Genomic DNA, 25,025 nt, shown 5'->3' on the forward strand with positions numbered 1-25,025 from the left:
CTCAGAGTTTTGAGAGAGAGAGAGAGTTTTGAGAGAGAGAGAGAGAGAGAGAGAGAGAGAGAGAGAGAGAGAGAGCTATGTTGAAGGGAAAATTGATGCATCATAAACTCATGCAGTTGAGGAGAGAGAGAGAGAGAGAGAGAGAGAGAGAGAGAGAGAGAGAGAGAGAGGGGGGTGCATGTTAAAGAGGAAAACTGATGCATCATAAACTCGTAGATATGATGCAAGAGAGAGAGAGAGAGAGAGAGAGAGAGAGAGAGAGAGAGAGAGAGAGGTACGTGATCTCACTTCCAGCACAACTCCGCCAGACGAGGCATCAGGTGCAGGGGCCTCAGAGTGCCTCCGAGCCTCTCATTCACTCAGTGGTTGTCGTGATGTGTGGCGGGAAGGAGCACGTAGCCAGCCTCCTGGCCCAAGTGGAGAAGCGTGGCGTGAATCCAGCTAAACTAGCCAGACTTCCCGCCTATCAGACCCTCCTTCAGAGAAGATCCATTTTGTTGGACGAGAATGGGAACGGTGCTCCAAAGAAAGGGAAACTGGTCGATAAAAGAGTTACGAGAGCGCGTTGTGGTAGAATTACTAGAACGCATGGAGTGATATACGGGTCAGTTATCGCGCTGATAGGTGTAGCCTTTGCCCTTATCAATTATTATGAATTAAATACGCACCACGGATTCGCGAAATTCTGGTTCCGCTGGGAGAACGTTGACTTGACTGTAGAACAGGTGAGACTTCTTTGGTATATTCAGTAAAGTAATGAAGCTTAAACAAATATATTTGGTTAGTATTTCAATCCACTACTTGGAGTTATATTTGTGTACATATGATATACAGTAAAAACTAATTAATTCTTATTACTAAATATATTTTCAGTGTGAATATTTACATAATACTTCAGTATTCCTTAAGACATACAATTACATAAAAAGATAATTTGAACACTTTCCCTAATTTCTTTACAAATATATTCTGAAAAAATAAGAAATTTCAACATAACAAGCTTCCATTACAAAAACTGACAAAATTAGGGTTAGCTAGATAGTAATAAAAAACTTGTTCTGAAACAAAATGGTATCAAAATGTCGTATGGATAGCAAAGCTTTTATTTTAAATGTATCTAAAACAATAAAGTTTATGGTACTTGGTTTTAGATAGAAAAGTAAAATGAAATATTTCTGGCACTATATTTTTCAAAACGGGAAAACCCACTGTGAGTAAAAGCTTTTAAGTGCTTGGGAAGGGTTAAATCAAACAATGAATGTTTTTGATCCACTGTTAGAGATAAAAGCTACGTTTCCCGTAACCGAGGAAAAAAATGGGGAAAGGACTTGTAGAACTTTCGCATAAAAACTGTTGTTCGGTTTGGTGGAGTTTTATAAGTAAAAAGAACTGAGAATTGGTTTCACATAAAAATGGAACCTTTTTGGGTATAATAATAATAATAATAATAATAATAATAATAATAATAATAATAATAATAATAATAATGGAGAAACGAAGGCCCAGCCATGTAGTTATACAAATATGTTTTTATTTTTAAAAGTGAAAGTATACAGAAAGCCTTCGAAAGCCTGTTCGATTCTCCGAAGTTTTCTGTATAGTTTCACTTTTTAAAGATCAGAACAGATTTGTACAGTCACATATCTGTGGATTTGGTTCTCTGTTTTAAGGTCATGCTACTTTCAATAATAATAATAATAATAATAATAATAATAATAATAATAATAATAATAATTACTTTTACCCTCACTTCAACAACTTGTCGAAAGCCATCACGTGATAGAACTACAGTGTATTCACAACTATAGTGGTTCTTACAAAGAGTCTATGTGTACAATTTTTACTTGCTGATTTAGTGATCTCAACCATAAAAGTGGCTTACTCTTCGTTAACCTTCCTCCTGGTATTTTAAACCTTAACCAATTTCTGTCAATCTCCCCCACCCCCTTCCTTCCCCGCCAAAAAAATACGTTTTTCCTTAATTACATTTATGACACACATATATATATATATATGTATGTATACATATATATATATATATATATATATATATATATATATATATATATATATATATATATATATATATATATATATACATATATGTATATATATATGTATATATATATATACGTATATATATATATATTATATATATATATATATATATATATATATATATATATATTTTTTATATATATATATATATATATATATATATATATATATATATATATATATATATATATATATATATTCAGGATGCGGGTTCGAATCCCGCTACAGAAGTCAGAATTATTTCATACTCTTACATTTGGATCTCAAAAGTTTGCAATGACAGGAGTATCCAAAAAGTGTGAAGAATTCGAGAAGTTAAGAGGGCATCGTGGCTATTACAATTACATACTATCTTATAAAAAGTGACCAATAGAGGTTATATATACACACATATATATACATATATATAGAAAGGGAGCTGGGGATTTGGCACGATACATATACACATTGCTACCGGGGTCTAAGCGATGTCAGGCAGGGCAGCCGATCGAGGCTACGGCCTACCCCAAACGCCAAATCAAAGTCCTTCAAAAGAAGGCAAAGAGCACGTTAAACGAAGAAGAAGAAGATATATAATGAATAAATATATAAAAGATCTATATACATGCTGAAAAAAGACAACTTTAGCATGCTTACAGCGAGCAACTGGCTACTATTTTCACAACCGATGAAAATGACATAAACATCATAGTGGATATTTATGTAAATGAACGATTATTTCCATCTCAGCATACGCCATTCACATTTTTCTGTCAGAGATCACACATGTAAGCCATGAAGTCAGTTGGCCCCCTTTATTCAATATTCTCCGTCGACCCCATGATTCTCACTTCCTTGTTAGTTCTGCAGTCACTGATTAATGCTATACACTGTTTTACTTGGAAGCTTGCTTCCCAAGTTAATGGGCTTTCAGAATTGTTATAAATTAGCGCTTTCTCTTCTTGAATAACACTGATGATAACTAAGTGTAACTAATGTATCAACAACGTTGCTTTTACATAGGATGTTTTCTATCTGGTGAATAACATATTTTTCTTCTGAAGGAAATGAGCTGAAGCAAATAACTAAACGACAGTGCTATAAAGTGTATTTTTTCACTAATTACAGGGCCAAGACGTTTCACCCATATAACTATAAAACATCTATTGTGGTCAGTGACAGAGAATGATATGTATGAAAACAGTACATTGTTTACAAGATGGCTAGTTTTATAGGGGAGAGAAAACTGTCGTCGATTGGGTGATTTACATGGCCGTGGAGCTGATTGGTAGCACTGTCCCCCAGCTGATTGGGAAAGGAAATGAGTGCTTTTAACTGCCACGCTACTGTCGGTTTACGTGAGGAGGTGGAGACTGGGACTGACTTCAGTCTTCTGGTACGATGTATTTCACTCAGATTAAGGGGCTCTTTCCCACCACTGACATTGCTCACTTGGTTTCGCCTGGAACTGACAGTGTGGTTGTCCCGGTTTCAAGCTCCGCTCATGGCTACGTAAGATTGTTATAGTAACAAGATCTGCCTGAGTTAGGGCTGAGAGGGTGGGTGCCCATAGGTCTGCCACCGAGTCATCAGTACCCGCCTGGTTTTTCCTGTTCTTAGCTTGGACGGAGAGGGGCATAAGCGCCGGACATGTATGCGTTCGATCTCTAGGACATTGTGCGACTGCGCAATGCCTTACCTTTCCTTTGCCGCTCATGAGAGACCTTTAAACTTTTAAAAACAGATAACCAAGCAGTCAAAGGAAACAACCAGTCGGACACCAGTTTAACATGACCAACCAACCAGCGCGCAGCGCCATGGACATAAAAATAGACCAATCAGCAACTGCTGTCTTTTCATCGCAGACCAATCCTCGTATATATCGTTTACCTTTTCATAAATCTCATTTATTGCACCTTCTTCCACTTGAAGACGCTCAGTCGTATATGTGTGAAACGCCTAGGCCCTTTACTTAAGAAAGGAATGCGCTCTTTCGATGTCTTTTGGATATTTACATAACCAACTTCCTACAGAAGAAAAATGCGTTTTTCGCTAAATAGAAAGATTCTACATAAAAACAATGCTGTTAATGCAGTAGTGAAATTCAGTTAGACTTATCTAAAGGAGGATCTATTTCCCACTGGTATAATAATAATAATAATAATAATAATAATAATAATAATAATAATAACATCGTACGTCTTTTTTGTAAAGATAGTATTCTGTGGTTAATGCAAAACATGTTCAGACGTGTTATAGCCCAACTCCGGTCCAACTGCGCTCGCCCCTTCCCCCCATCAGATACTTTAGCTGTTACTTCATGATGGTACGTGACGTCCTTAGGGTACAATATGAATGTTAATAACTCATCCATCAGGTCTCTATTCTCATTGTCGCTTTATCTTTAATACGATAACATATACTTTCCCTTTAACCATCAACAGTCGATTGTACTTGGGTGATATCACATAAATCTTTTGCATATATGATTTTCCACATCGGGACCTAGACATTCAACTTTCTTTCTTTCAAACATGGTGTTCCATCAATAGGCCTCTGAATATTTTTACTAATTTTTTTATCGTTCCAGCGAGTCTCCAAGAGCTCTCGAACTCTTTTTGATTGAGTTAAGATGATACTCTACACCTGTTGCTTTATCACATTTATCGTGATGTTATTACTCATTTCCACCTTCCATATGATGGGCAGATAGTAAGCGATATCATTCCCACTATTTCAAATAGACCATGGGAGTTTGCTGCAAGCGGAAAAGGGTCACTGTGAATTCTGGAGACCATGTTTATTTTGTTTTACTGTAAAATTTTTCTTGTTGGTTCAGCAGGTTTACAAATGTCAATGAAAATCCAAATGAAAATTAACAAGTGAGCTTTGGAAAGGAATACAGATATTTCATGTACGTAGGAATGGTTTATTAACATTCATAGTGAGTTTGCCCACAAGACTAATATACTTTTACATACATACACACATACCGTATGTACTGTATATATACAGGTATATATACAGTATGTATGTATGAATGTGTGTATATACATATATATATATATATATATATATATATATATATATATATATATATATATATATATATATATATATATATATATATATATATACACAAAAATTCCGTGAATGGGGCATGGCGCTTCATGGACCAATGAACACACTAAAAAGAGACCCAAGTTGTCTTTGGATCTTGCAAAGTGGAAGAGGATTTCTAAAGCACCGGAGCTGGATCATCGATTCTCTTCAGTCTCTCTCGAAATCGGAGTTTGCATTTAATTCTAAAGCCTGCAGAGCCTCTGCTTGCGTCTCCCTCCCCTCTCTCTCTCTCTCTCTCTCTCTCTCGTACATCCGCACAAACACACGCTCTGCTGCTGAAAATAAGCTGACGCTTGCGTAGAGTATGGAGACCAAGTACCAGTGTCTGTCTGTCTGTCTAACTGTCTGTCTTCATAGTTCTTGTGATAAATGTAGGCGTATCAAGGAAATTAAAAAGGATGGTTTTTAGTGTGTTCTTTAGGTCTTCACTATTTAGAAATGCAAAATGGATATCGAGAAAGGAATCCATTTTTCACGTTAGGAAAATACATAATCTTAACACCATATTTGTCACCCCTACTCAAAATAGCATATTATTTCTAAGGTTTTTCCCATAGAAATTTAGAGGTAACTTTATTTCTTTTGCCTCTTGTTATCTACAACCCTTTTTTTCAGTGAAAACTTGCTGTGCCCCCTTAAGGAATATAGGTAAAACTCATAACATTTATGCCGATTACAAGGGACTATTGTACCCATATAAAAATAAAATGTAGGAAAAATAAGATAGGATCGTGATGGCAACCCCGGATCTAGGTAGATTACGTACCGACCCGAAGCTCGTACCATAATGCACCATCATTCTGAGGAGTTTATTTTCTGTAAACTATCACCACTGCACAAACAGTGAATATAAACATAAACATACATCACGTTTTGTAAAGTTAGGTAATAATGATTTTACTTATGCTATTATCTACAGATAGTACAAGTTTGTCTTACTGGTTATTGGCCACTCACACCTAGCCTTTTTTTGACTCCTAAAATATTTTTTTGGGGGAAATCACATATGTACTAAAAAAATCACCTATTCTTCGAGTCATGTTTGTACGAGGAAGAGTACGAGTTGGCAAAAGGAAGAGTTCACACATAAAACAAATAACAATTGTGACATGTGCTGCTTCCTCCTCCATCGCAATAAGAAAAAAAATGGTTTATTTCTTTTTTAATTTTATGAAATTTAGGCTATCAAGCTAAGCACTAGGGCACTTGTGGCCATTTAATGCTTAAGACAGTGAAACGAGGGTTTTTGGAGTGGTTAGGAGAACCCAGAAAACAAAGGAGATGAAGTGCAAGGATCTGAAGGTGGAACTGGGAGAAGACGCCACAGTTACTCTAGGAAATAATTGAGAGATTGAACATATAGATTGAGTAAAGGAAGAGGGAATGGAGGTATAATAAAAGGCTAAAGTAAGAAAACGATTGGACGCTGCAAGCACCCTTTAATAATACCTACAGTGAACCACGTGAGATGCACTGAGGCACTAATCACTTACGGGAATGAAAATGAACAGATTAAGTGTTTGAGCTTACATCCAAGATTAAAGATTAATATAATCTATATAAGTTTCCTATTATACGCATATTTCCATTAGATAAGCTGTTTTATATATATATATATATATATATATATATATATATATATATATATATATATACATACAGTATATATATATATATATATATATATATATATATATATATATATATATATATACATACAGTATATATGGAGAAACACATTCACTGATAATTTTGTTTATATGAAAGTCTGATTTCTCTAGTTCTGAGTCAAATAATCAGGTAACCGAACGATGATAAATAAAGTCCCAACCTTTATTTTCATTTTTATTCTTACTTTTGTTTTCATTCCACCTTATTTTCATTTACAATTCACTATGAAATTTTGGACCATCTTTTTTTCAAATTGATAAACGATGAAAAAATAAATTCCCACACCACCCAGTTTTCTTGGCTATTTAGCTTTGCTGTCAGTTTTGACATACGGAATTTAGTGGATATTTCGTATGCGACGTGACCTTTGACCTCTCTTTCTCCCTTTGGGGATAGCGTATTCATTCATGCATTTGTTTTAGAATATTTATTGAATTTTTATTGAGTGATTGAAATGAGTAAGACAACATTCAGTTATATATATATATATATATATATATATATATATATATATATATATATATATATATATATATATGGTACTCATATCAGGCTTCAATAAAACAGGATGTTTTAGATTCCAAATTCTTTAATTTACCAAGTACAAGCTATCAAAAGACATACAGTCTTTTTCTTCAGGTAGCGTTGCACTGAGGTGATAACAGCTCCACTTGGGTATATATGTTTGTGCTCCATCATCTGTTGTTTTCTGTTTCTAATCACTGAGGTGACCTGCTCGTTCATTCTCAGCTCCTCCTGCCTTCCTTGCAGTCTTCTTGATCTCCGTGGTCATATGCTTCACCCTTCGTTGTTCAGAATTATTCACAACGTTGCTTTCCATTGTTTTTTCATAAGAGTTGATGAGGGCACTCTCTACAATCACCTTAGATGTTTTATAATTGTTTTTATGTATAAAATCTGTATTTTTCTAGTCGATGTAACGATTGTAATTCCAGCAGTGTTTGCCCAATGCCGAGGCTTGGTTGTCATGGCGAATGTTCTGCTGATGCTGGCTTGCTCTTTCCTTGCACGATTTGCAATAATCAGAAATAAAAACCCATAAAAGGCGAAGAGAAAGGGGGCAGATTCTACCTAGCAGCTTGTGACAGTTGTGATAAAATACATATTTTGGTCAGAGCGGCAAATTGTGCAAGGAGAGAACAAGCCAGCATAAGCAGAACATTTTCCTTTACAACCAAGCCTCGGCACTGGGCAAACACTTCTGGAATTACAACCATAACATTAACAGGAAAAATACAGATTTCACACATAACAACAAGGGTAAGACAGCGAGGGTGATCCAAGAGAGCGCCCTCATCTACACTTATGAAAAAACGATGGAAGGCAATGTTAATGTTGGGGATAATTTTGACGACAATATTACTTGTGAGATATTATACCAGAATTTTTAAAAACATAAACAAAAAGATGGGCAGCAGGTAGATAATTCTGAACAACGAAGGATGAAGCACAGGACCACGGAGATCAAAAAGACTGCAGGAAAGAACAGGTGGAGCTGAAGATCAACGGGCAGGCCACCCCAGTGATTAGAAAAAGAAAACACCAGATGCTGAGTGGAACACATGCATAAATACCCAAGCGTAGTTGTTATCACCTCCGTGCATCGGTACCTGACGGGGAAGACCGTATACCTTCGTAAGTTTGTACTCTGGAAATTAAACAATCCGGAATCTAAACCATCCCGTCTTATTGAAGACTATTACGAGTAATATGAGTATATATACGGTATACACAGTGAAGCTAAGTGGCTATTTTGTGACGTATATGTGTATATAAACATCAAAACTTCTACGAACAAACATATAATGTAGATAATTATCAGATACAGTGCTTCCATGTGATCTGTAGTGGCAACACCTATCAGGATGCAAAATAAAGGATGTAAACGCCAGCGTGAATATGAACAGGAGATTTTTATCTAAAAATGTAACTAAGCATTTTCTGAGAAAAAAATTGAATACACGTCGTTCATATGAAGAGAAACACTAATTCGGAACTATCGGAAAAGATGGCAATTCGTCAATTTCAGCGTGGACTTACAGTAATTTAGCTAGAACGACAGCCCAGAAAAGGAAACTATTCTTAAACATTGACAGTAGATGCTTATTCCCATCTACATGTGAAGAATTCTCAGATTAAAAGTTTATAAAATTTTAACGAACTGAAAAGCCCCAAGCACAAAAATTTCGTCTGAAAAACCCTTTTAGAATGAAGAAAAATATGTGAGGCCCAGTCAAATAAAAAGAAAAGAAAAGCTGACGATTGTAGGCAGTGATAAATAACCGAAAGATAAATAAAAAAAGGGCGATACGTAACAAACATCAAGGTTGAACGTTCATGCAATGTCAGGAGAAAATGGAAACCTAGAAAAAAAAAAAGGCAATCGGGAAACAGTCGGCCATGCGGCAGAAATAAAAAAAAATCACTAAGCTCAAGTAAAGCAACAAAAAAAAAAGGAAAAAGCAAACAATAGTAACTTTTTCCGGCGTTGATGAATAAAGCAAAAAACTGGGCAAAATTACACATTGGCTGCAATACATGCAGAAAATTAGCAATAAGAGCTAACACTTCAGGCGCTGGGTATTTAGCTGAAAGCAACTGTAAACGTATCAAGTGCGAAGGGGGCTGTTCAATCAGTATCAAATAACTGCAATGAGAGAAATTAGGACGAACAAATGGTTAAGATTGTGAATCAAAAATGTTTAGAATATTTCTACTGAGCTAAGAGGAATGTGTTGGGGTAAACAGAGCAAAATCGTAACTGCATAATTTTATATATACTCATTAAAACTAATATGTTTGGTGAATGAGAGACGTGCTGGCAAATTCGTCACTTATAATGGTAAAGGCAATTTGGCACCGTTTCCGAGCTTAGGGTCAATAAGTAGAGTGAGGTCAGGTGTTCATCACATTCACTTAACATTCTAGTATTTGTATATAGTTATGCGTAGTTTTATGTGATAATTATGAATGACAATTAATCCCATTCATCCAAATACTTATAACTGTAATGTTTCTGGAAATCTCTTCTCCTCTTCAATACTATCCACTTTAAAAAAGGAAATGTCTCGACACTGTTTCAGAGTTATTCTCAAATCCCCGAAATTTTGGTCTCAGAATTCAAAGTTAAGGTGCAATTCCGACGTCGATAATAGAAGTCTGTTGCAAAATGTATCGAATATAGCAGCACCAGATTTATGTAGTTCGAAGATTCATATACCTTGAGGGAATACAGAATAATAATTCTTTTGTTTAGCACTGAGAAAACTAAGACATTTTATTCAGTCTCTTTAGACTTAATCCAGCCCCGTAAATGCACATATTCTATCCAGATTATTAGTCTGCCCCGTATCAACGTGTGTTTAATTATAATCCTTGAAGTATGCGAGGCAAGTCCTAAGCCTAGCTGTCAGCCTCTTCCTCTCTCTTCTGAATACGAAATGAGCTTCTGCTGAAACCCTAAGAGCATTACCCCAAGATTAATCCAACTTACGATGAAGGCAATGCGCATAGTAAACGACTTACGCAAAAACTGAGTCATACAGGCGATTCTAATTTGCTTTATCTTTTGAAGCAATTGATTGATTAGGTCAAATTAACTGGCGTCGAAAATTATGAACTTTGCTGTATATATTTTGAAGCAAAAAGCTTGGTATAAATTTTTACGAAACAGGAATATCAGTCATTCATACTTCAGCACTTCTAGATTGAAAAAAAAAAAACATATAGATAACAAAAAAAGACAGTTGATAATGAACTGAAACGCTTACTGGTCACTTTGGCCAAATGAAAGATATTAGGAAATTCCTTATTATGTGCTCATTCATGAACACAGTGCTATTAATTTTCTGAGCAAGTTTCCGTGGAGATAAAAGCCCTCATAGAAAAAGGATAAATGAATATAAAAAGAAAAAAGTAAAGGCAAATTTTGGGTGGAAATAAATACATTGACACTATACGAAACAGAAGATAATTTAGAGAACTGTTTTGTGCATGGCATACAGCAACCCCCTCCCCCTCCCCTTCCCTCCCTCTCTCATTTTTTTTCAGAACAATAAGCAACATGCATTTACATCAATATTATTTTGAAGACATACTTGTGCAGGGCACGCAAACGATAATAACCATAAATTACTTTTACTATCCATATGGTAGGTCTCTCTCTCTCTCTCTCTCTTTTCAAGGAAAACCTCGCACAAAGACTCGTTGCTAAGAGCTTCCCTCGTATTTAGTTTCCATAGAAAGGAGATATAAAAAATGAACGTATTGGGACATTTCCACTGCTCATAGATTTCCGATATGTAAATATTTCCCCCTTGCCCAACAGGAACACGTTATGGATTTCCCTTGGAGCGACTTGTTCCCTTGCGAACCGGAAGTCCCTGAAGGGAATTAGGGCGGTACGATTTACGGCACTCCCCTCCGGAGGGTTCCGTTGCACACACACTATATATATATATATATATATATATATATATATATATATATATATAATATATATATATACCCTGATACTTGACAATGAGGACTATTTGTCTTAGAGAGCTTATAACTTTTTTGAATAAATATCTCCACTAGATACCTTCCAGTTTGAATGAGGTTCTGTTAGTAATTATATTAATACACAGAACAATTGTGTATGTAATAAAAAATATTAATATATATATATATATATATATATATATATATATATATATATATATATATATATATATATATGTGTGTGTGTGTGTGTGTGTGTGTGCATGTATGTATTTATATACGTATTAAACAATGGAGAATCCATTTAGTAAATGAAGGTATGACCACCAAACAATGCAACAGTCGACTGATATATAGAACCCATAAGTAAGTGGTCAGTCTAGCAACTTCATCCCAAAGATAACAGCTGACGACCAGAAGGATAATACCTCTCGGAGCCATACCTTACAACAGGGAGAAGACGTGAGGATCTCTCTCTCTCTCTATCTCTCTCTCTCTCTCTCTCTCTCTCTCTCTCTCTCTCTCTCTCTCTCTCCACGGACATTCGTATGCAAAACGCTCCTTCCAGCGAAAACACCCGCGATTCAAATGAAGCCACGAAAACTCCACAGGGAGCCGAAATGAAGAAGCTGGGGTTTAATCGAGCATTCACCTCCTTTGATCTTCTTGAATACACAAGAAGGATCTTCAGCCGCGCATCACCGTCGGGGATAAGTATTTCACGGGGTTCGTGATATTTCCCTGACATTTCGAATGTGCTTGGAAGACAGTCCGCTTGATTGCACTGGTGCTTTACCGAGCGAGAGCTTCAAATATAAAATTATAGGCGCATGTTATCTCAGATAAAGATAGTATACATAAACGGACATAATCACGCGCACTCATAAGTTCATATATATATATATATATATATACATATATATATATATATATATATATATATATATATATATATATATATATATATATATATATACTGTATTATATGCATACATATATATATACACACACACATATATATATATATATTATATATATATATATATGCGTGTGTGTGTTTGTTTGTCTGTGTCATACAACTTTTGATTTTCAGTGGTTGGCTCCAGAAGGTATAATTTGATGACTCTCAGCACGTCCCTTAGCTACAATATGCAACATAGGGAAACGAACCACAAAAGTTTTTTCAAGGAATGGGCTTCCATCCTACCCACCCTTACCACCCACTGCCTGAGATCTGTGTTATAAAATCCCGAAACCTCAATAGCACTATACAAAATCCTGGAAATATCTGGTGGGTGGGGGGGGGGGAGTGGTTCTCAAAGCTAATTTTCTACTAGTCAAATGTAACTGACTAGGGAAAATTTCATGATTTATCACAAAGTAACAGATACCATCACGAGAATCCTGAATGCTCACTCGAAATAAGTTGCTAAGGTTCTCCAGCCTGGATCAGTGTCTGAAAAGATTCTTGACTTGGGTTTCGCAAATATGAGCTCTGACATTTGACCTACGTCCGGTGATAGGTCCATTCCTTTTCCCTGTTTTTATCTCTTTCATGTTTTCTTTTGCAAATAGTTCCTCATTGGACGGGTTGGTATCGTTCTCGGCTATCACTCTGCTGGGCCCACGTTCGATTCTCCGACCGGCCAATGAAGAATTACAGAAATTTACTTCTGGTGATAGAAATTAATTTCTCGGTATAATGCGGTTCGGATTCCACAATAAGCTGTAGGTCCCGTTGCTAAGTAACCAATTGGTTCTTAACCACGTAAAATAAATCTAATCCTTCCGGCCAGCCCTAGGAGAGCTGTTAATCAGCTCAGTGGTCTGGTTAAACTAAGGTATACTTAACTTTTAAGCAAAGGGATAAATACTGGCTCTGTGTTCCCCGTATCTCTTGGGTTCTCCGCACAAGAACACAAACACCGGCAAATTATCCCTGAATTATTCTTAAGATTATTGGAATACTGCCAGAATGAGTTAGTAATTACCATGACTGCGTTAAAAAACATTAGGGTCTTTATGTTAGTGGCAGAAATCTAATACTCATCCTCAGTAGTCGATATAAGACCAGTAAGGGCTGAAAATACAAGAGGACTCTAACCTGCGCTACTAAACATTTATTCACGGATTTGTCCTACCGTTTACCCTTGAAACCATGAAAGATGATTAAAGATCACAAGATAATATAATGTTTGCAAAAACTGCTAAACCTATTGGGAGTGTTCTCTCAATATAAAAATACCTATGAATATACAGAGTAATGAATTCCTCAAACGAATTTCAGCAATGTCTTCTTTCGTAACAATTCGATACTTTTCTGCTCTGTATGATTCTGTTTATGAAAAAATACTCTAATGTGAAAATTGTGTATCATCAAGAGTGTGGGAATTCTGATTGAAATAGTTGTCGAAGTTTTCCTCGCAACGAGATGAAAATGATGTCATTCTTCAAAACACGAGAATAATGTTCCTGTACACATGTTCTCCTTTAAGGACTCGGTGCCGTTGTTAATGACCTTTTCAAAGAGAATGTTTCACTTTTATGTAAGCGCGCACACACACGCACACAGACGCATACGGAGGAAGTCTGGGATTTTAGTGTACATATGCACAGATTTACAATTCAGCCGACAATTAGGTCTCGTTAAAGGAATTTGTTGTTCAATAATAATTATGCTTTTCTTTTTCGCCACTCACTCTTATAAGTGAAGGTGCCTCTGTTTTTATTTCCGCTTCGAAAATTCATACTCTGTCATAAGGTATTACGCTGTCATTGGAGTAACACCATTCTATTAGAAAGTCTGACTTTACAGTGCTCTTGAGAACTATTATTTCCATAACTTTCTTGAAATTAATAACGGATATACCATTACACTACAATTGTGAATTTGAAGAGCCATTAGTCACAAAAGCCTTAGATATGTAACAGCTAATAATATCACTGTCTAAATAAATAGTCAAGATTTTGAAGACCCTTGTCAATTATTCATCAGCTGTCAGTCTATAAAACCTCCACCAATTACCGTAGTTAATTAACATGTAGGTATACCAAATAACAGAATGCCCAAAATCTCTCAGTAACAAAACAAACAAAAGAAGTTTTTACGACGTTATTAATTTTTTTAACAAACACCCAGTCTGTACGGTAAACAATGAATAACACGCGAATAAGGAAATAACTAAGGAAAATAAATCATGTTAACTGCTACAGTAATAATCAATAGAAATGTTGCAGCTTTTTCTACTGCGGCCACTGCAACATTGCTACGATATCAACATTAACAAAACGACAAAAATGTTAACAAGACAGAGAAACAGACACACAGCATCGCACAATCACATACACACGCGCATATATGTATATGTATATATAATATATATATATATATATATATATATATATATATATATATGTGTGTGTGTGTGTGTGTGTGTGTATGTGTGTGTGTGTGTGTGTGTAGATTTTTCATTATCCCTTCAAGTAATAGAGAGAGAGAGAGAGAGAGAGAGAGAGAGAGAGAGAGAGAGAGAGAGAGAGAGAGATTCTTTTGTCTTATCTCATCTAAATTAAGTTGCAGCTAATATGGCGATAGTCCAGTCATCGTTCCCTATCATTATCTGGAGCTGCTTATTCGAAGAGGAGTTCTTTTGCGACTCATCTCAAACTTCTACTCTAACTTTAAAATAACCTCCGTGAAATGATTAAAACTTTCAACTATGCGTGTGTTATTTTATGGCAAGTGGTGCAGAACTACGCTCGAATATTTATGTCTCTCTTTCTTACTAGTTTCTTCCTAAACCTCCTCTCTCTCTCTCTCTCTCTCTCTCTCTCTCAGTCATTTTGCTTTCCATATACATTCTAGTTCTCTATACGTTTTGTCTTAATTTTCTCTATCTAATTTTCATACGCTGTTTTATTCCTTTTAGCTTAGCTGTTAATCCTTTATTTGCTTCTGGCTCATTTAATCCCCTTTCTCTCTCTCTCTCTCTCTCTCTCTCTCTCTCTCTCTCTCTCTCTCTCTCTCTCTCTCTCTCTCTCACACATTTTGCTTTCTATATACATTCTTGTTCTCTATACATTTTGTCTTCATTTTCTCAATCTAATTTTCTTACCCTATTTCATTCATTTTAGCTTAGCTGGTAATCTCGTATTTGCTTCTGGTTGGTTTAATCCCCTTTCTCTTTGTTCCTCTTCTCTCCCGCCTTCACAATTCCATAACATCGTTCCTCTTATCATCACATTTCTTTCTCTTAGCCCTACACTGTTCTACAAATAACTTAACATCATTTCAGCTGCCAATCCCTCTGCTCTTCTCCTTCATTGAGCTTCTAATTCCTTCCTTGCTGAATTCAAAACTTTCGTCCCACTGAAACAGTCTCCTGTTTGGCCAATTTCTGATACGCATCCCAAAGGCCCAATTTCTGACACTTGACCAATTTCTTATAAGTTAAAGTTCTGACCGCTGATAAGCGGCCTGGAGGTTTAAATTATGACACCTGATCAGTATCCTAAAGGTCCAATTTTTGACACTTGATCAGTTTCTTATAAGTTGAAGTTTTGACCGCTGATAAGCGGCCTAGAAGTTTGAATTATGACACCTGATCAGTGTCCTGAGGGTCCAATTTCTGACACTTGACCATTGCTCTCAAGTTTCGACTTCTGACACTTGAGCAATGTCCTGAAGGTTCAGCTGAAAATTTATGACACTGATAAAGTGTCAGAGCTCATACCTTAGGTCGTCACTGTCAGAAACCTGGTCTTCGGGACACTGAAGGCCAACTTAGACCCTATTGAAACTGGTCAAGTGCCAGATATTGGAATTCTAGAGCACTGGTCCAATGTCGACACTTGGACCTTCAGTACACTTATCAAGCGTCAGACTTACGGGCTGCTCTGGAAGCAAGAGCCCGTGCTGGCACTGTGCTGGCTTAATCTTCAACAAAAAGTGTCGGAAATTGGTCCTGCAGGACACTAATCACGTGTCAGCGCCACCCAGCTGAAAATACTTGGGATACAGCAATATCCTTTTACGTTCTCTGATATAGACAAACAGACAGGCAAAGCAAAAACACATACAAGTGCGGGTGACCAATACTTCCGGCCTGCTTTAAATTTCATTCGTTGGGAAATTAAAACATATTGAAAATGGCAATTTCAAAAGCGTAGTTTTATAGCCCATTTTTCATATCAATTTCTGTATTTTACTTGTTCTTCTCTCTTCTTCTTCTTCTCTCTCTCTCTCTCTCTCTCTCTCTCTCTCTCTCTCTCTCTTCTTTAGCAAGACCAAGTCCTTTGTTAGGCTTATACTGTGAAAACAAGCAGGATCTCCTCGGAACCTGCAAGGATCAAAATAACCGTGTTATTCATAACGCCTTAGAAAAAACACTTCTCATTTTCCTCCACTACAAAGATCAAAGTCTGGTCGGCCTTTATAACCGAAGATCTGTTTATCGTCGTGTGCTCTGGCTAATGTCGGAGTTCACGCTCAGTTAACGTCATTTCGAAAACAAGAATATCAGCCGCCTTCCTCCTTTTCAGCATTGTTCTTCCTCTCGTCAAAGGACTCCTTTTTTTTCTTTCCCATGACATGGACCAAAGCAAAAAGTGCCCTAAGGTAAGGTGAATCAATGAGAGAAATAAATAAATTACTCTTTGGCTGGTGAGTCATCGAGGAAAAAATTAAAATTCTCAAAGCGCTTCCTATTTCCAGGCACTTTTGAACGTGTTGCAAAATGCCCTAAGGTAATCTGAGTCACCAGTAACAGCTGAAAATCATGAAAAGAAATTAAAAAGCTGGAAATCAATAAGAGGAGGAATCAAGAGGACCAAAAAGATGACTGAGTGAAGAAAGGTCATGCTGCCATGCGTTTTGTTGTTCAGTGAGAACGGTCGGATAATTGGAATGAACGTAATCACAGAATATACGTGGACATGACTAAAATAATTGAGAGAAATGGAAAGAAAATGTAATCACCGAGGAAGAAAATGGAAAAAATAGGGAAAAATAGATTATAACACATGCATCAAAGACAAGACTTGTATTCAGATAAAGATATTACCGACACATTCGCCCACACAGATGATTAGTTAGATGATGCGTACTCCTGATAGTCAAAGCTTGATGCAATTACCAATACATTTTTAAGGCAAAGGGGGTTTACCCTAACAAACACATTTAAAGAAAATGTGAGGGAAGAAAACGGGAGATTCAGGAAGGAAAATTCTTTATGGTAAGTCTCCAAGCAAGGGACATGTATTCTTGCGTTAATAAAAACACTTTTCTCCTTAAATTGGCTAACTAATATGTCTTCCGCACCCTCAGAGTCTCTGTGGTGTCTGTTTAGTATTAGAAGTTAATATCTGAAAGCTAGTAGAGAAAACTTATTGAAAAGATGCAGGGCCGCGAAATATTTAAAGAAATTATTTTCAAGATGAAAATAAAAACGAATATAGTGACAAAGAAGCTAAAGGAACGTAAATAAAAATGAATAAAATCAATGAGAACAAGACTGGAATCAACATAAGAACATCTAGTGATTAGAAATGATAAATATTGTTAATGGATACTAATATTTATTCTCTTTTTAAATCTTTTAATATATTAATAAGTTTGTTTTTCTGTTCACCCAATCTCACACAGGGCACTTTTATATTAAGGAAATCTGTGTCCTAAGTTAATGGTTTTCCAGTCTACTCCCACGTGCGTGTTTGCCATTTCGAAATATATTAACAACAAAAATACTCTCGACAGCTCATGGAAACGATCAGTACAAAACACCCCCTTTCGAGAAACAATTGCCGATCGCGGCCCTCGTCCTCCCGGTTTAGAGAACTGATCCGAACTGTCAGAATATTGACAATGGGAGCAAGGTTAAACAGACGTGTATCCATGGAAGCCACTTACTGAATTATCTGTGGAACGTTCCCCCCATCCCTTTTGTTGCCATGGAAATTGCGCCCGTTATTGAAGTGGTGCTTCGGAGCCTATTCGCGACTTCCATTATGGAAGCGGTCTTTCGAAAGCTATTCGTGATTGATCTGGTTTTCGGGCTTCTCTGAACACTGTTGTTGATAGTTCTAGTGCTGTTTTACCTTAACTTTTTTTTTTAAGGTCTATAACCGAGGTCATGAGCTGAGGCCAGACTTTTCATGATTTCCCAATGCGATCCTGGTGTGAAAGTAGAAAATACACTATCAATACTTTACTATAAGGACACTGGTAAAGACTGAATACATAATTCATTTATTAATGTTTCAGTGCACCATCGAGATGCCAACCTCAGTGCAGGATATATTTCGCCCGCCAGTGGAGTGCGGTATGTGTCGTCAGGTGACTCGCGTGGAAAGAGTACATACAATCACGCCAGCGGAGTTTGAAGAGAAGTAAGTTTGCGTGAGGTTAACACACATACATACACGAACAAAAAACACACACGTGTATACATATTAAATATAAATATAAATGTAAATATAAATATATATATATATATAATGTGTGTGCATGCATGTATGTCTATATACACACACACACACACATATATATATATATATATATATATATATATATATATATATATATATATATAATTCCCTAACTTCTTCATTATCCCCAGCTGCCTAAAGTATCCATTTCTCATGCATTAAGGGGAGAATAATGGCATCTTTTAATAGATGAAAGACCAATTGCTCCTTTTATTCGAGACATTGCTACTGGGAAGAGGGCCATGGAAGATTAAGGTAATGGCCTCATTAAGTATAATCTTATTATAAAAGAAAGGAAGATAATGGAGGGGAACGGTTGATTAAAGAGAGAGAGAGAGAGAGAGAGAGAGAGAGAGAGAGAGAGAGAGAGAGAGAGAGAGAGAAGAAGAAGAAGAAGTACACATTGATTTTATGCATGTAGTCTTTCCTTTTTCCCATCTACTATTCTTTGAATAAAAACAATATCAGGCTTAACCTCTGCCATGAATCTGTTTCCAAATTGATGCTTTAATGTTTCTCAATGTTGGTATGATAAGAATTGGTATATCTGATCCAAACATCTAATTTTGATCAATACTGTTACCTAAATGTGATTATATATATATATATATATATATATATATATATATATATATATATATATATATATATATATATATATATATATATATATATATATATATATATATATATATATATATATATATATATATATATATAGATGTGTTCAAAATAATCTACACACAATCACGAGTGGAACAGAAATAAATTTCTGACTCACATCAGGATCGAACCCAGGTCTTTCAGTTGAATGGCAAGGGCGCTGCCAACAAAGCCACATAAGTCATAAAAGAAGTTGGTACCTAAGTACCACTGTACCTAAGGCTTTACCTGGGCAGCCTAATTTATTTTGTGACTTGTGTAGCTTTGTTGTAAGCATCCTTGCCATTTTTTCAACTGAAAGACCTGAGTTCGATCCTGATGTGAGCTGGAAATTTATTTATGTATATATATATATATATGTATATATATGTGTGTGTGTATAACACACACAGACATACATTCACACATACACATATATATATATATATATATATATATATATATATATATATATATATATATATATATATATATATATATATATATATATATAATGTCTGTATGTATTTATGAATTTTGTTTAGCACGAGTAAAGTTTTGTCATCTTGGTCAGCTGATCTCCTCAACCTTACTAAACATTCTCTCTCTCTCTCTCTCTCTCTCTCTCTCTCTCTCTCTCTCTCTCTCTCTCTCTCTCTCTCTCTCTAATGTCACAAGCATTCTTGCCTGCTGCAGGTACGCCTACAGCGGCCGCCCGGTGGTGGTGACGGACGGACAGAGGAACTGGACGGCGCCTCAGTCGTTCTCCTTTGAGTTCTTCAAGTCGATCTACGCCGACGATTCTCCCGTCCTGGAGAACTTCGAGCGCGACTGCCAGTTCTTCCCGTACCAGACAGAATTCAGGAATCTCAGACACGTCTTCAACATGTCACACGAGAGGGCTAATATGCTCGGGGAGCCTTGGTATATTGGATGGTAATACCTGATTACTGAATTTATGTAAAATTGTTTTCCTTCTTCACCCTTTAGTCGTTAGAGTTTGATCCCATAAACGGGTATGAGTAAATTGAACTATTTTAGTGCAAAACTACCAATACCCACATTAAATGTTTTTCCCATTTGAATTTTTGGCAAGCATGCTAGAATTTGCAAGTTACATTAATAAAACTTCTTCAATAAGAAAAATTGCAACATATATAACACATATAAGGGTGTTTCATCGTTTAAGCAGAATGTCATGAATTTCATGTTAAATGTGTATATGAAATACCGTAGAGTGTTACACTTCCGCTTCTCTGAAACCATACTTTATACGTGAAAATTCCTTTCCTTGATTTGCAATTCTTAATATGCACACACACCCTACACCCACGTGCATATATATATATATATATATATATATATATATATATATATATATATATATATATATATATGTATATATATATATATATATGTATATATATATATATATATATATATATATAAATACATACATATATATATATAAAGATAAAATCACGAAGGAAATGGAAACACTGGAGTGTTGCAAGGCCTTTCGACACTACGCCTTTACTTAGCTAAGTAAAGGGCGTAGTGTCGAAAAGGACTCTGCAGCACTCCAGTGTTTCCATTTCCTTCGTGGATGCTATCTTTATTTATATATTCATCACGTTCCATATTTTCGTAATTCAGTTATACATACATACATATATATATATATATATATATATATATATATATATATATATATATATATATATATATATACGTAATTAAAATCGTTAATGAAGTATTGACAAGAGACGAATTATTGACGCGAAACGATGTAAATATAACAAACTAGGGCGATTTGTTAACAAGAATACATCCATTCCCTACCAAGTCAACTTAAGCATTTTGCTTTATTACTCTTATCATAAATTCCCTAAGAATTTTTAACGGTTATAATCAAAGGAAAGATCTAGTATCTTTTCTCCTTAATAATGAAAAAGGCATCCTTATTCTCCCCTATTCCCCAGGAGCAACTGCGACTCCTCGGCAGCGAACATCCTTCGAGGGCATTACGAGCGCCCTTACTTCCTGCCTCAGTCCGCCGAATCTTCCAAGACAGACTGGATCTTCATCGGCACCCCCGGTTACGGCGCTCATCTGCACGTGAGTCTTTTAGGAAAGAATTACGAGGTTCAGATACGGAAATAAGAAAATTGACGCAAAACTCCGCGGGAAGAGGAACCCCTGAATTTTGTTTGGCTTATATAAAGCTGGTCTTATGTCAGGATGGGTCCTTGCCTAGGGAATTGCTGTGAGGGGAAAATATCCAAGTGTATAAGAGCCCTACTGTGGACCTCTGACCTAGGCTCATCCAGCCGAGAAGCTCTAGATTACGGGGGTGTCTTACAAAGTCTGATGGTCAAGTAAATAAGGTTTATTCGGTAAACCATAAAAATTCATAAAAAACGCAAGAAATTCTATTATTTTAAGGTCCTTACCGTTAATAATCTTTCCATGCACGTACAGGGTCAGTGACTTTAGTAGGTATGAGCCAATAAGCAATATATCAATCATTCTACTTACACATTTTAATCTGTCGCAGATCGACCACGTAGGGAACCCCTCCTGGCAAGCGCAGATTAGAGGAAGGAAATTATGGACCCTGGAACCTCCGCCCGAGTGTTACTTCCACTGTGTTCCAATGGAAGTCATCGTGGAACCTGGAGAAATCAGTAGGATATTAATATATCATTGGTTCTATAAATGATTATTTGTTTGATTAAAAACAGGCCTTTATATGAACCTAGAAGGTGATCTTAAATTCATTCATTTGAAAGTACTTTATACTGTTAAAGCTCATCAGCCTGTATAAATTCATGTTAAATATTTATGACTGAATTTGATATGTCTAACTCAGTATCAGTAATTTTTTTTATTAACGTACAGTGGTCTAAACCTTTAGTTGTAATTATCAATTTACGTACGTACCTACAACGTACATACATACTCACGCGCATGGAAATAAATACCGTGTTATGCATGATGACATAATTTTAAGCAGATGCAGAGGCAATTGGGTCAGGTAACGGAAATTCCTTACTGAACCCGAACCCAAAGCAAAGAAGGAAGAGATGAGAAGGATGTAAAAATGAAGACTTGAAAATCCCAAGGGAAGAGTTGTTGGCTATAATAAGAGTCAGAGAAAACAGCTATGCAGAGAGTGCCAAAGCTTAGCAGCAGAGAAAAAAACAAGCCAAGAATGCGCCGAAGTTTCTTCGCATAGTGCTGTATGAGCTGCGGCCCAGTGGTAGCCTGTCCTATCTGTCCTATAGCGTTACCAGACGCACGATTATGACTAACTTTAACCTTAAATAAAATAAAAAACGACTAAGGTTAGGGGTCTGCTATTTGGTATGTTTGATGATTGGAGGGTGGATGATCAACATACCAATTTGCAGCCCTCTAGCCTCAGTAGTTTTTAAGATCTGAGGGCGGACAGAAAAAGTGCGGACGGACAGACAAAGCCATTTCAATAGTTTTCTTTTACAGAAAACTAAAAAAGTGAATATTTTCATTCACCGAAACCAACAGAGCATTAGGAATAGATCTGAGTTTCATATCTCCGAAATATGAAAAGTATTTGGAGAATCACCGTCATAGTTTAATTCTTCTCACAAAAATCTCTCTCTTTGATTACAGGAGGCAGAATTCTTTTCTCTCTTCAGTTTCTTGCATATCTAATGTTTCAGTATGTTGCATCTGCCAAATAGGTTTTATATAAGACTTATTAAATAATTTTCATTATTTACCATGCCGGCACGAATCCTTGTCATTTCAAAACTTTCCCAACAAATAGTTAGGGAAGTAAGGGAAGTAAAGAGTTAATTTACATAAGCATAAACGGTTCTTTTGCTACTTGGCGTTTACAAAGGAGCGCCTTTTAAGTCAGTGGCTAGTGCTAGATCTTTTCATTCTCGAAACATGAGTATATACAAAATAAAAAAGTATATTGTATTTTCACAAAATATAATTACATTCTCTTTCCACAGTCGTCTTGGACACGAACATCTGGTACCACAAGACTCTGATAGTGTCTAAGGACCTCAGCATAACTATTGGCTCCGAATATGACTAACCATCATCATTAAGGAGACCAAGGAATATATAGCATTTTACACTTTGAACAGTTTTACGAAAGTAACCTAGTTGTCGCCGCTCGCAGCCACGAAGGAAACAGAATGGGAAGAAGAAGAAGAGGAAAAGTCAATGATGAAACGAGGAGAGAAGACTGAAGATTTTCAGCAAAGGCTAAAAGAGAGGGTCTTGGATGCATTTGAGTATTTGAGTGATTTGCCAAGGACATGAAATGCCTAAACGAAGAGAAGTATTGCAATAATATTTCTGTTAGCTTTGTATTTATGTCCTCTTCGTCTTGATAATTTTTCGTTTTGGTACGAGTATTGCGGTACTAAGAAATCGCTGATATTGTGTGGAAATCACAGTATCGAAGATCAATCAGTGTCGATGCTCGCTGTCATTATACACACACACACACACACACACACACACACACACACACACACACACACACACACGCATATATATATATATATATATATATATATATATATATATATATATATATATATATATATTGCTGCATTACTAAGGCAATCCATTAAAAATTTTTTTGTTTTTCGAGTGACTATCCATACGAAGTGTATCTTTAATATGTTTTAAAACTTTGAATTGAAAAGATTATTAAGTACTGCTCACAATATAATTTGGAGGAATTGATACCTATATGCTATTTTTTCCCCTGGTAGTTTTTCTAAAGGGTTAATTGCAGCTATAGGATAAGAGGAAGCAGTAAGTTCAGAACTATTTGTGAATGCTAACTTCTTCAGTATAAAGAGAAGAACTAATTATAAGAAGAATAGCAACATCTTTGTTATATATTGCTCTTGAGACTTTGTTAAATTTCTTATTATTATAATCTTTAAAAAATTTGAATAACTTGTGTATCTTACTTCATTCCCTAATTTCAAAATGATCATCTGATCATTCATTACTTTTCAGCCACCCGTTGCGATTTTATGAAATTGGAAAAAGAAACACAACTATTTAACTTCATCTGTTACTGGGAGATAACGCAAAATTTTGGTGTTGCCATAATGGTCTATGTAAAAGGTTTAACCTTACTTGTATGTTCATGCAAACTTCTGTCATACATACATATATATACAGTGCATATACAAACATTAAACTACTAATGTATATTATCCAATTAGCTCTACCTCGGAAATGATACCGACTGGGAATTATAAATGATAAGTGGTTCGTCGCCTCACAGGATTGAAATGCCGAACTATGAGAACCAAAGACGTTCAGTGGACGCTCTAGATCACCCGGCTATCAAGAGAGGTGTAATTTGATACCGCCTCTGCTGTACTGATAAGCGTCGAACGCAGGTATTGGTGCTTAGCGTCGGCATCAACACACCTGCACAAAGATAGCCGGGCGGTTTAGGACTCTTAGAGCGTCCACTGAACGTCGTTCGTTCTCACTGTTCGGCAAGTTCGATCCTGTGAGGTGATGACTCACTTGTC

General features: G+C 36.1%; 1 protein-coding gene across 1 annotated transcript; it reads left to right on the forward strand.

Annotated features, from left to right (window-relative positions):
* Window positions 1-283: 283 nt before the first annotated feature.
* On the forward strand, window positions 284-24,026 carry LOC136839625 (bifunctional arginine demethylase and lysyl-hydroxylase JMJD6-like). Its single transcript, XM_067105940.1, has 6 exons — window positions 284-725; window positions 18,596-18,720; window positions 20,158-20,397; window positions 21,444-21,579; window positions 22,019-22,148; window positions 23,466-24,026. The coding sequence occupies exons 1-6, from the start codon at window positions 375-377 to the stop codon at window positions 23,549-23,551; spliced, it is 1,068 nt and encodes a 355-aa protein (XP_066962041.1). The 5' UTR covers window positions 284-374; the 3' UTR covers window positions 23,552-24,026.
* Window positions 24,027-25,025: the final 999 nt, after the last annotated feature.

This window comes from Macrobrachium rosenbergii, chromosome 6 (assembly GCF_040412425.1).
Source record: "Macrobrachium rosenbergii isolate ZJJX-2024 chromosome 6, ASM4041242v1, whole genome shotgun sequence".
Taxonomy (NCBI): domain Eukaryota; kingdom Metazoa; phylum Arthropoda; class Malacostraca; order Decapoda; family Palaemonidae; genus Macrobrachium; species Macrobrachium rosenbergii.